Source organism: Propithecus coquereli, unplaced genomic scaffold, assembly GCF_000956105.1.
Source record: "Propithecus coquereli isolate 6110/MARCELLA unplaced genomic scaffold, Pcoq_1.0 Scaffold663, whole genome shotgun sequence".
NCBI classification, from domain to species: Eukaryota; Metazoa; Chordata; class Mammalia; order Primates; family Indriidae; genus Propithecus; species Propithecus coquereli.
In genome coordinates, this window is record NW_012152652.1 from 138,848 (window position 1) to 153,155 (window position 14,308).

Genomic DNA, 14,308 nt, shown 5'->3' on the forward strand with positions numbered 1-14,308 from the left:
GTTTACCCATTAAATTTGGTGACTGCATGTTCCTCTATACTGGTTAACAGGAAGTATGCAGGAATGGAATCAATTTGCACACATATGGAATGGATAGCAGTATACTTGATACTGTTGCCCAAAAGTTATGTTAGCTCTTCCACTGTATCAAAATATCCTGAAGGGAACTGGAGCATCAGCACATACCACAGCATATCACCTTGATACACTGTACTGCCGAAATCGAGTTATTTGAACAAGATGAGCAAGAGGTGAGAAATTCACGAAAGTCATTGGTAAGACACAAGGGCTCCAGGGGACGGGACACAGGCAAAAGCAAGTATCAGGGGCCCAGTATATCAGTGAGATCACCAGCCCACTAGGGACTTCCTGGTCCAGAGCATGCCTGGACATCTCTTCCAAAGCAGAAAACAAATCATTACATCACACAATTGTCATTCCCAAGAAGGAATCACAACACTTTGACAGGCCTATTTTGGTTCTGGAAACACACGTTCTCTAGTTGGGAAAACCACTCTGACCCATTCTCTAGGTGACAAACAGATGCCAGGTGTGAAGGTTCCCGAGCACACACCCTGCGTGCTCGGTGTGATGCAAGCGCTCCTGTCGGTGGCATCAAATCACTCATCAGATGCCATGCTAGGAGCGGTGACTGTAGCGAGAACATAAAAACAATACAAAAACACACCATGTGGAATGTCTGGCCAGCATTAACAGGAAAATCACAATGTAGCCCCTAGAGTCCTAGAGCAATAGGAAACCATACACCACTCAACAGTCCATTCTGGAATGATGTTCAGCCCCGGCGGAGACCAACTATCTGCATTTGGCACAGTCAACTGACCAGGCGGCAAGGTGTGCTCCTTATTAGCTGTGTTGCTGGGGAGCATAAGGTAAGACACCGGGAGGGCCCGAGATCCCAGCTTTTCTACCCAGCAGAGACAGCTGCTGCGTGTGAACTTCAGTAAGGAAGGAACGGACGCTGTGATGCACTCAGGCCTCCACTCTCCCAAATTTCTCTCTATGATTTCTTCTCTGAGGTCTCTCAGCCAGCGAATGTGACCCAGGAATAGAACTAAAACGTTCCTGCTTGATGAGGGGAGAAGGGGGAAGGCGAAGAGCCACAGGAAGGCATCCTTCCATCAGCGGTGTCCCCCTGTGGACACTAGAGGGTGATGTGGATCAGGCCCTGGGAGAGGAGGAGATCAGCTGGGAAATGGTCCTCCGAGCCTGGTCCCATTTACACATGGTCACTGGTGTGTAAAAACCCAATAACTGTGACCTGGCCGAGTTGCTGAGTCCCCCAGGGAGGGGGGATCATTTGCATGAAATCCTTGCCCAACCCCCTCGGTGTTAGGAGTTATAGTGAGGGTGTGGGGGCTCACCCTGTGGGAACCAGTCTAGAACAGCATAGCGCTGAGCTGTCTACACCATGGCCTGGGCTCCTCTCATGCTCATACTACTGGCTCAATGCACAGGTCAGGGGGGACATTCTGGGCTGGGGAGGCGGAAGGCAACACCAAACCTTCACAGTCCTGTCTTTTCTCCTGAACATTTGGTCTCTCACCTGTTTTCAGGAGCCACGTCCCAGACTATGGTGACTCAGGAAACTTCACTGTCCACAACTCCTGGAGGGACAGTCACACTCACCTGCGGCTCCAGCGCTGGGGCTGTCACCACCAGCAACTATGCCAGCTCGGTCCAACAGAAGTCCAACCAGGTACTCTGGGGTCTAATAGGTGATATCAGCAATCAATACCAAGGGGTCCCTGCCCGATTCTCAGGCTCCCTGCTTGGAGACAAGGCTGCCCTCACCATCACGGGGGCCCAGCCTGAGGATGAGGCCGAGTATTACTGTGCTTTGTGGCTCAGCAGCCATTTGCACAATGACAGATGCAGATGGGAAAGTGAGACAAAAACACCTGGCTCAGCTTTACCCTCTGCTCCTCAGCACTTCCTATACTTGTGTACAAAGATGAATGTAAGTCCTAGGAAATATGTCTGGCATCTGAGAGGAATATGAATCTTTGGGAGCCAGAGGGTGGATCGTGTTAGGCAACCACTAACATGGCTCCCAAATAATTGCACTTCCACCTATTCACGCCCTCTGTAAATGCCCTGAGTGTGGGGGCTACACCGAGTGACTGCAAGGACTTAGGGGCTGATTAAGAAAAAGGCATGACTAGGAGACGGTAGCAGCACATGAGCAGCTTTATTTGGGCTGCACTGGAACAGGTTGATGAGAGGGGGAAGTCTCTTCCAGAGACAGCAGCACAGAGCCACAACCCAGAAAGGGAGGACGAAGGGGAACTCCCTGAGGAGAAGGGCTCACATGTCTAGGAGACGTTACCGATAGCACAGCCAGGAATCTCTGGGTCAGAGAGCTAAGAAGGGTAGCAGCAATCTGCGGGTCTTTTATAGCCCCAGGGATTTTCTTATTTATGGCTAGCAGAATTCAGTGCCATTTCATAGGGTACACACAGCAAATAGGTTCTAAATGGCTCACTTGGTCTATATTTAAAGCATTTGGATATGTAAAAATTTAATTTTGATACTGGCAGGCTTAAGTTAATGGTCCCAGCCTGCTGTGAAAACGTAAAACAGCATAAGGGCCAATATACAGAGGCCAACCCATCTGTTTAACAACTGGATTCTAATGAGTAGAACAGTTAACACAGAAGTTAATGGGATGTCACTCCTGAGAGAGAATGAAAAGACTGGCGGGTCTTGGTTGTTTTCTCCTGTACTGCCTGCCCTGGGGTGGAGGGGTACATACTCCTCCCGTTGTTGTAGGATTGCAGAAATGACCCAACAGTCCCACTCTGAGGTATATCCTTCTGAGATTGATTTATACAACTTCTTTATCTTTTTTTCCTGTAAACCTAAGGCCTAGAGGGGGTTGAGGAGAGAAGAAAGGCTCAATCACTGCCTGCTGTGCTATGGATCCCTGCTGCCCTATTGCTATGCTGTAAACTCAGTTTGACCCAAGCTGCTTTAATTTTTGATTTCTCAGTGGTGAACCAACAGGCAGCAATCCAGCCAGAGCAGCAAGGGAGGGAGAAAAGAGCTGAACCCAGAGCTCTTTTGCTTGCCATTGCCCTCACAAAGGCAGCCTGGTCCTCTAGTCCTGTGCCCCACGATACTGCTTTCCACATGCACGCAAAGTCTCTATTGCTCTGATTCCCCATCTTGCCCCCCCTATTTTTTTTTCTTTTTATATTATTGCCACAAACACATGCTTGTCCCTCTCTTCTGAGGTTTTTCCATGGATGAGTTGGGAGCTGTGATCTAGCAGTTCGTGCTAGTTTGCTGTACTACCCAGGGTTCTCCCATTCACTCTTCACACCTCTGCAAAAACAGTTACCGTTTAGATAGCTCCTAAACTGTTCTGGTTAATGTAAGAAAGGATATTTTAATTAACAACTTCACAGGTGTATTTTATTTTTTATCTTACTCGCCCGTTCACCGGATGTTGAATTGTTCTTGAAACTGTCTTCTCCTGTAAGTCCCATGAGAGGACGCTCTGCCACCTTTCTCTCCCAGCTCTTGGCTTTACTCTCCTTTTCCTTTCTTTCTATCCAGGGCCCTGCAATCCATATTTCATGCCATATTTAGAGTGTTTTTCTAAGCTATAAGTATGATCCTGAACCTTTTCCCTTCAAAAGTGACACACACCATCTAAAACATCAATTTCAAACTTCTAATCGAGGCATTCTCAGTGCTCCTCAGTCGTACACCATCATCCAGCCAAGTCATGTTACTTTTAGTTATTCACACTACATTTTTCTTTCTTGTCTCTAATCCTTTAGGTAGGATGATTTCTCATCCAGAGTGCACCATCCAACTGACCCAACTCCCCAACACGACCATGGTATCTATCTGCATGCTAGTCTTCTCAAATACCAGATCTCATTCAGATTTTACCTCCTGTGGAAAGCTTTCCTTGACCTCTCCAGGAAGATTTATCCCCACTCACTCAAGTGTTACAGTAACATATTTTCTGATCTGATTTTTATACTTTCTATCTAACTCTAAATTTTTTCCAGTCTCCATTTTCAAACAGACTCTAAATTCCAAAAGGGTAGAATTTATTTCCAACTCATCTTATGTTTGATCAGTAGTAATAATTTTATAACGTTGAGCGAATGGATGAATCAATATGTAAATCCTCTAGGTTCCAAAGGTTCTATTACAGCATCATCTCCATGACTGGAATCACTCTGATGTACCCCAGGAAAATCCAAAGAATCATAACCTCTCATTTCAGAGATGGTCCAGAGGTGGCTGTGCTGCTAGACTGTAAACCCTTCATGACAGGAACTGCTGCCATTCTGCTCTGATATATTCTTCTGGTCTCTAAAAGAACACTTCCAATACAAGAGCCAATGAGTTTTCACTGAATGAGTGAACTCAGACATGAATGTCTGCTTGAATGGCAGGTTCTGCTCTCAGGGTACACCCACTGATTGCTCCATTTTAGTCGACAGCTGCACCCACAGGGTGAATAAAGAGTTCAGGACTAGGTGTGTGAATTCTGGGCCTCTGGAACAATAGTCCTTTCATGCTCCTCAGAATATCTTATGATGACTAAGTCTTGAAAGGGCCTTATCAGAAGTCATAGCAGTCAGGGTCTATGAGTAGTTCCAAGTGTTTCTTTCATTTTTTTTATTTTTTCTGTATTTCTGACACTATCAGCAATAAATATGTATTTCATTCATGATAAAAATGTTTTGATAAAACTATAGAAATGGAGACTACATTAGTGATTGCTAGGGGACAGAGAAGGGAGGTGAGTGCAAATATATTAATATAAAGGGATAACATGAAGTAATTCTTTTGTGGTGTTAGAACAGTTCTGTATCTTGATTATGGTGGTAGTTACATGGATCTGGACATGGGATAAAACTGCATAGGACTACGCACACACATACAAAAACAAATGAATGAAAATGAGTGAAAACTGGACAAGGTCTGTAGTCTAATTAACAATACCATATCCATGTCAATTTCCTAGCTGTGAAGGTGTACTATATGTCACCACTGTAGAAAGATGGACTCTATGTACTGTTTTTGTAACTTCCTGTGAGCCTGTGATTATTTCAAAACATTTTTTAAAGTGTTTTTCATGAAAATATAATCCAAAATTTAGAAATACAACAAAATGGGCCTGTAGTCCCAGCTACTTGGAAGGCTGAGGCGGACAGATTGCTTGAGCCCAGGAGTTCAGGGCTGCAATGAGCTATGAGTGTGCTACTGCACTCCAGCCTGGACAATGCAGTGTAACCCCATCGAAAGAAAAGAAAAGAGCGAAAAAGGAAGAAAAAGAGAGAGAGAAGAAAGAGAGAGAGAGAGGAAAGAAGGAAGGAGGAAAGGAGGAAAGGAAGAAATAAGAAAACAAAAAGAAAGGAAGGAAGGAAAAGAAAAGGAAGAAAAGAAGGAGGAAAGGAAGAAAGGAAGAAAAAGAAGGAAAGAAGAAGAAAAAATGGAAGGAAGGGAAAAGAAAAGAAAGGAGAGGAAAGGAAAGGAAAGAAGAAAGAAGAAAAGAGAAGGCCAGGTGCGGTGGCTCACGCCTGTAATCCTAGCTCTCTGGGAGGCCGAGGTGGGCGGATTGTTTGAGCTCAGGAGTTCGAGATCAGCCTGAGCAAGAGTGAGACCCCGCCTCTACTAAAAATAGAAAGAAATTAATCGGACAACTAAAAATATATACAAAAAATTAGCCGGGCATGGTGGCGCATGCCTGTAGTCCCAGCTACTCGGGAGGCTGAGGCAGAAGGATCGCTTGAGCCCAGGAGTTTGAGGTTGCTGTGAGCTACGCTGACGCCACGGCACTCACTCTAGCCCGGGCTAAAAAGAGTGAGACTCTGTCTCAAAAAAAAAAAAAAGAAGAAAAGAGAAAGGAAGGAAAGAAGAAAGGAAAAGAAAAAAACAAAAAATATTGTATGACCCTAAAATGTCATGCTAGAGATTTTAAATAGTCTCATCTGACAGTATAAGAATTTGTAATTTTGTCTATATGAGAACTGATTAGGGACCAGATATTTTACAACTGGTGAATTTAGTAAAACCAATGAGAAGTGGAGAAGATAATCCCAAAGATTGCAGTTTTAGGATTTTAACCATCTTAATATCTGATTTTGCAAATCTACTTTAGCAATTTTATTTCTTCACAGACTACATAAATCCCACTTCCATATATCCTTATTGACTCAGATTTGCCATTATGTTTGCTCCTTCATTAATAGGATACATAAAATTTGGCATGTGCTCACATCTATTTGTATGCTACTTGCGTTTTCAATAATTTGAGGATTAAACTTTCTGAGCAATTAAAAGATATCACTGAAACGTACTCAACTCATGAAAACACACTGGAATAGGTTCTATATCAAGGAACAAGAAGACAAGCATACTTTTGAGATTCTTTGTTTCCCTGACCTTCATGATTAGTGAAGTTTTTGTTGAGACAGGGAAAATTGTACTCATTTCCAGAGATTGTACACGTCAAAGACTAACAGCCATTAATCTGTCTAAAACCTACTTACCATTCACACAGAAACATACCATCTTCTCACACAAAGTGCCAGCTTGAGCTGTCACAGTTTAATGACTTATTGCTTAGAAAGTATAATGTATGTTACTGAAAACTTCCTTCAGGAAAACCCATTAAAATGTGCCAAAAACTCTGTGAACATATTTATATAAGACTATCTTCAGCCCTTATTCCTCATCAAGGTAAATCCTGAACTAAATCAAAGATTTAATTTGGCTCGAAAAAATGGACATAAAAATTGAAAAGGAAGAAGTAAAACTGTCTCAATATTTTTAAGATATTAAATATCTCTAAATTGGTATATAGATTCAAATCGAGCCTAATCAAAATTCCAGTGGATTGACAGAAATTAAGTGATTTTAAAGGTATATGGAAATGCAAAGGACCTAAACTAGCTGTAGTAATCTCAAAACTTTCTATAAAGCTACAGTAATTTAGACCAGATGGGACTGGTATAAGGATAGACAAATAGATCAATGAAATACAATAATGAGTTCAGACATAAACCAACACATGTACAGTCAGTTGATTTTCAACAAGGGTGCCAATGAAATTCAATGGGGAAAAAGTCCTTTCCGTAAATGATACTGGAGCAACTGCATATTTGTATGAGTGGTGGCAAAAAATTGACTCCCTACCTCACACTGTATGCCAAATTAATTCAAGATTGATTATAGACCCAAGCCAAAACAACAAAACTACTAGAAAACCAAAACAACGCTACTAGAAAAAAACTTAATATCTTCATGGCCTTAACATAGACAAGGCACAAAGATGCTAAGGATATAAGAAAAAATTGATAAATTAAATTTCATAAAAAGTTTTTCTTCATTAAAACATACAAATAAGAAAGTAAAAGATAAGCCACAAGTTGTAGGAAAAATGAAAAAAATTAAAACAATATTTCTTGGCCAGGAGCAGTGGCTCACACCTATAATTCTAGCACTCTGGCAGGCTGAGGCAGGAGGATTGCTTGACCTCAGGAGTTTGAGACCAGCCTGAGCAAGAGTGAGACCCTGTCTCTACTATAAATAGAAAATTTAGCTGGAGGCCATGGTGCACACTTGTAGCCACAGCTACATGGGAGGCTGAGGCAGAGGAACCACAAGAGCCCAGGAGTCTGACATTCCAAACTCCTTATAATTGACATTGCGCAGTGACACCACTGCATTCTACCCAGGGCAACAAAGTGAGATTCTGTCTCAAAGGAAAAAAAAAAACAACAATATTTCTTAGTTGAATGAAAGAATGGACAACCACTCACCCTCCCTATCTCCCATCGCCATTTACATTCTCTTAAGGAAGCCACCAGGAGGAACTGTGCTTTACTCCAGAGGTAAGCATGGTCTATAACTAATGGCTTCCAATTTAAGGGGCTCTGAAATCACTGGCCAGTGTAAAAGGTTGCTTCATCTGGCAAACTCACAGGTCACAACCTCCCCAGCTTGTCTCCTGGAATTGGAGCTGCTTTCTGAGCTGAGGACACAGCTGCAAGGAGTGGTAAAGATTTGCACCATACACATATCTCTCATCCAGGGCACTTAGGAGGGAATGCAAGAGCCACTAGAGAGCTCAGCCTCATCTGGGGACCAGTGGGTCCTTGGCACTTTGTACCATGGCCTGGACTCCTACTCCTCCTCTTCCCACCTCTCACACACTGCCCAGGTTTATGGGGATTTCACAGACTAGTCTTTGGAGTAATCCCTGTGCCTGGGTTTTTCATTCCTAAAATGTGTCTGTTTTCATTTCAGTATACAATTTGCAGGCTATGGTGACTTAGGAGCCTTCGATGACCATGTCATTAGGAGAGACACTCTTATCTGTGGCTCCAAACTGGAGCAGTCAACAGTGGTAACTATCCATGCTGGTTCCAGCAGAAGCCTGAATGAGTTCCCAGGGAACTGATCTGTGAGACAAACAATAAACACACATGGGAGCCAGGCAGAGTAGCATGCACCTGTAGTCTAAGCCACTCAGGAGGCTGAGATGGGAGGATGGCTTGAGCCCAGGAGTTTGAGGCTAGCCTGAGGGAGGGGGACAGGGCCAAAAAAAAAAAAAAAAAAAGGCTGGCCTGGGCACCAAAGTAAGACCTCATCTCTTTAAACACACACACACACGCACGCACACACACACACACATCCTCATGGACCCCACCCCCACTCCTGGTTCTCAAGCTCCCTCCCTGGGGGAAAAGCTGCCTTCACCCTCTTTTTTTTTGAGACAGAGTCTCACTGTGTTGCCCGGGCTAGAGTGCCGTGGCATCGGCCTAGCTCACAGCAACCTCAGACTCCTGGGCTCAAGCGATCCTTCTGCCTCAGCCTCCCAAGTAGCCGGGACTACAGACATGAGCCACCATGCCCGGCTAATTTTTTCTATATATTTTTAGTTGTCCGATTAATTTCTTTCTATTTTTTAGTAGAGACGGTGCCTCGCTCTTGCTCAGGCTGGTTTCGAACTCCTGAGCTCAAACAATCCACCCGCCTCGGCCTCCCACAGTGCTAGGATTACAGGCGTGAGCCACCGCGCCCGGCCTTCACCCTCTTAAAGACCCCATCTGAGATGCTGAGTACTACTGCTGGCTACACTAGTGAGTAGGTTTGTTTATACAAGTAGTATGAATTAGCAATTATGAATCTATGTACTGTGCTTTCTAGAACAGAGCAAATAAAAAATACATTATGATTAATGGGAGCTAGTTTTCTCACTAAACAAGAAGGGAGATATAATATGGAAATGACTAAGGCTAGAATGAATCTGGGGTGCTGAAGTTAAATAGAGGGTATCAGTATAACCTCTTTCAATAGACAGATGTGAAAATAATACACACACACACACACACACACACACACACAGAGCATATATGACAACCCAATGAGAGGGTTCATTTACAAAGCCAAGTACTGGATATAAAAATTTGTATATAAAGATTATGTCATTACCACCAGAAGTAAATGCAGATACTAGAATATAGAAAGGAAGCTTCATGGCTTCTCTTCAGCATGTTGGCTTTTCCAAACAAAAGAAGCTCTAGGTATAGCTGTATCTTGAGACCAGAACACCAAGTCTGACCTAGACTTCTAGGAAGAATACTATGTACATACCATGCTGTACTTACCTTATTGTAGCATCTATTTTAATTGCCCATTTACCCATGCAGACATGGCTATATGCCCCAAGGATGGCATAATGGCTGGTTTACTAGATTGAATTATTAGCTCCAAACTTTACACCTCCCTGTATCCATGTATCTTTGTCATGTGACTTTGCAGTTATCCTACAGGAGTATGATCCCCATCCCCCTTGACATTGTGCTTGCCCATGTGCTCACTTTGGGCAATGGGACATTAGTGGACCTTATGCAAGTTGAAGCTTAAAATGTTCTCGCACCATTTGGTTTGTCCTCTTTTGCTACTCTGATTACTAAGACAACCTTGTTCTGGGTAGTTTCTGGCCCTTTAGGCTGGGCTTCCAAAATAAACACATGTGTGAGTAATAAATGCTGATATTTGTGATTGTTATGTAGTGATATATGACTGATACATCTGGCATAAAGCAGATGCTAGATATTGGTCTAGTGAATGAACATATGCGGCTTGTATGCATGAACGGTAGGTCTCTCTCCTGCAGAGGGAAGTCATCAATTTTACCAACTTAACTAAGAGAAAGATCAATATTTGGTGGAGTTTCTCTCATTCCGAGAGCAGTAGTGGAAGAGCCCAAAGTAGGAAAAGTGAGCATGAACATCTGAACGATCCTTCCTTTTATGCTGGCCCTGAAGCATCCTAAAAGGACAAGGAACTTGGAAGTGCCTCATGGGAAGTGACTGGGAGTGATGAGAGACTGGGCTGTGTGGGTCATTTAATGTATTTATATATGATCTTTTAAACTATTCTATATATTCCTCTATTGTCTAAAATGGGTATGTTGGCTTAGAAATAACTGTTATAATTGAAGAAATGAATAAAATTAAAATTTTAAATTAAAAACATATATTTTCCAAAGTCCTATCACTCAAAGAAAATTAAAAGGCTGGGCACAATGATTCACACCTGCAATCCTAGCTCTCTGGGAGGCCGAGGCAGGAGGATCACTTGAGGTGAGGAGTTGGAGATCAGCCAGAGCAAGAGCAAAAACCTGTCTCTACTAAAAACAGAAAAATTAGCCGGGCATTGTGGAGTGTCTGTAGTCCCAGCTACACGGGAGGCTGAGGCAGGAGGATCACTTGAGCTCAGGAGTTTGAGGTTGCTGTGAGCTATGATGACACCACTGCACTCTATCCCAGGTGATGGAGCATGACTCTGTCTCAGAAAAAAAAAAATAATAATAAATAAATAAATACTACTACTAATAATAATAATGACAGGAAGAAGTACAAACAGCATTGAGCAAAGAGAAAAGCAATGAATGCAAGTTGGCCTGAGAAATACAGTGGAAATGTCAAAAAAGTTAAATTAATGGGAGGGGTACCACAAGGAGGTGCTGGGGATCTTCTCTGAATCCTGAAGAAAGTTCAGTCAGGTTGTTTAAATTTAATGTGCCCTGGACTAGGGGTCCCCAACCTTTTTGCATCAGGGCCATGGAGGGTGGAGGGGATGCTCAGTTGGTGATTCCAGTGATGGGGAGTGGCTGTAAATGAAACTTTGCTTGTTCTCCCTCTGCTCACCTTCTCCTGCTGTGCACCCTCCCCCCCTTCCTAAGTTTCATGGAAGAATTTTTTCCATGGACATGGGGTGAAGGGGTTCAATGGACCTCTGCAGCCCAGTCCCCAACAAGCCACGGACCAGGGGTTGGGGACCACAGTCCTGGACACTTGCTCATGGATCCTGCAAGAGGTTACAGCAGCTGTTTCTTCCCACAGGGCAAACCCAGAGCTCACAGCCACCCCAGGCCTCCCATGACAACAGAGGTGCTCCCTGGGACAAAGACCAGAATCGGGGGAGAGGTAAAAGGCTCAAATTTGTATCATGTATCACACAAACACCTAACCTTTATGCAAAGAGGTGAGGAGAGCATAAAGGAGCCATCAGAGGGTCCAATAACAGTTGTGGGTCCTTGGAACTTCAGAACCATGGTCTAGACTCCTCCTCCTCACTCACTGCCCAGTTTCATGGAGATTTCAGACCAGCCTTTGGAGTGATCCTTTTGCCTTCCTTTGGAAGAAGGGGGGTCTAGGAAAAACAGAACCCAAATATTTTTCCAATCCATAGGGAACAACACAAAGTATACTAGATGAAGAGTTTATGGTCAGATTATTTTTTCCAAATAAAAAACATCTAAGATGTAATTATGATTTCTAGTAGCAAAAAAAAAAAAGCTCCTCATTTTACATAAAAATTTCAAAACAATGCAAGTTCACTGCATAAAATCTGAAAGTATTTTATCTAAAGAGTATTTGTTCCTACCTCGTAAAGACCAAAATATTTCAGAGGTTGAAATAATACTATTTTACTTTTTCCCTTCACATACTTTCTCCATAGTTCAGATCAGTTTTCCTTCACGTTACTGCAATCTTTTAAAAAGTATACTGTGCAGCTAATTAAATGGAAGCACAAATGTGTTCAATTTTTCAGTATTTAAATTACATATTTAAATTTCAGTATTTAAATTACATCCACTTTCTATTAGTACAACCTAACCATAGATGAATTTTCTCATATGCCAAATTTTTGGATGTATATAAACACTCATTCTGTGAATTTTTATTGGATACGTAAAAGTATTCTATGAAAGAATACATTATTGCCTTTTATTAATACATTGAAATACCTTCCAAAAAGGTTTATACCAATTGAAACTCCTTTCAACACACTCTTACCGGCAGTAGACATTACAATTTCTAGAATTTAATTTCCATTTCTATGTTTGCTATTGAGACTGAGTATTGTATATTTATTTATTAAGCAGCTATATTCATTCTTTGTGAAATGGATAGTTTTTTTCTTTACAACAATTTTATAATAGTGCATTAGAAATTTCTCTTAGTTATCTTTAGAAATACTTCGGAAATATTTTTTAATTAGCCCTTTCATTATATTAGGCAACAGTTTTCCAGTTTATATGGCAGAAAGTGTGAACATGTTACATTGCCAAAAAAAAGGTGCAGAAAATTGTGCATAATATAGTTATTTGAAAAATAAAATAAAATAATAAACTATTCAGAAGGCTAAAAAATAAATTTGGGAATTTATATTTTTTGATGTTTGAATAATATGAATATATTATATATTCAAAGTTTTAAAATGAATGAATTTACTTCTAAAAGAATCCCATCTCAGACTGGGCAGTGTCAGCCACAATGGCACACCAGGGAGTGGGAAGTTAACACCATGACCATTAACTCACTTTTATCTGCATTCCTTTAGCATGTCATAAAAACTTCTAATGTTCCATTTTCCATATGGTGGCCTCCAAGACAGTCCCCAGTGATTCCCCACTCTCTGGTATTCCTTTCTCTATATAGTCTACTCCCACATAGTATCAAAGTTGGTCTGGATGACTGAGAGTATACAACAGAAGTGAAATTATTTCACCTCCAAGGCTAGGTTATAAAAAGCATCACAATGCCTTCCTTGTTCTCTCTTGGATCACTCACTCTGTAGGAAGCAAGCTGACATGTCATGAGGACAATATGACAAGGAACTGAGGTGAGGCTTCCTACCAAAATCTACGTGAGTTTGGAAGGCCCAGTCAAGTCTTCAGATGATTAAGTCCCCAACCAACATCTTAATTGCAACCTCATGAAAGAAGCTGACCCTCAGAAACCAAGCAGTAATAAATGCTTATTGTTTTAAGCTGGTAAGTTTGGAGTAACATAGAGCAATAGATAACAAATACAGATTTTTGGTACCTGGAAGGTAGGTGCTGCTGTAGCAATATCTAAAATATGGGAGTGGCTTTGGAACTGAGCAGTGGGCTGGATGGACTTCAAGGAGAGTGCTCGCGCAAGCCTGAGTAGAAAGCTGCACTCTAAGAAGGGTCTAGTCTAACTTAAAAGTAAATAAGGCAAAAAAAAAAAGGAAAATGTTATTAGAAAATTGAGAAGGGGTTATGTATTTGTGTAGTGGGAGAAGGTTTAGTAACACTCTCACCTACAGTTACGTGAAAAGTAGAAAATGTACCTACTGTACTGAGTCATCTGGCTAAGGAGATTTCCAGACAAAATGCTGAAAGTGCTGCCTGGTTTCTTCTTGCTGCTTATAGTAAAACGGCGAGGGGAAAGAAATAAGCTAAGGGAAAGACTGTTAAACAACAAACAGCCAGTACTTGCTGGTTTTAAAAGTTCTCAGTCTTTCCAGATGGCAAAAGATGCTAAAATTAACTGCTGCCAAAGATCATATCCAGGGCACTGAATAAAGGTGCATAAAGGTGAAAAATCCTCATCCTCACGTTACAGCATGACTGTAAAATCCTTCGTTAAGGCCCAGAAAGATGAAAGGTAATGCTTCAGAATACGGTAGTTCCCCCCGCTCCATCCACAGTTTCTCTTTCAACAGTTTCAGTTACCCAGTTAACTGTGGTCCAAAAATATTAAATGGAAAATTCCAAAAATAAACAATTCACAGCTTTTAAATTGAGTGCCATTCTCAGCAGTATGATGAAATCTACCATAGTCCCACTCCATCCTGCCCAGGACATAAACCATACCTCTGTCCAGCATATCCATGCTGTATACCTTACCTACCCATTAGTCACTTAATAGCTGTCTCAGTTATCAGATTGACTGTTGCAGTATCACAGTAGTGTGTTCAAGTAACCCTT

The 14,308-nt window shown here is 41.9% G+C and overlaps 1 gene segment (V, D, J or C); it reads left to right on the forward strand.

Annotated features, from left to right (window-relative positions):
- Positions 1-1,594: 1,594 nt before the first annotated feature.
- On the forward strand, positions 1,595-2,807 carry LOC105823241. The segment is given in 2 exon segments: positions 1,595-1,907; positions 2,794-2,807. Coding segments are annotated over 2 exon segments (327 nt in total).
- Positions 2,808-14,308: the final 11,501 nt, after the last annotated feature.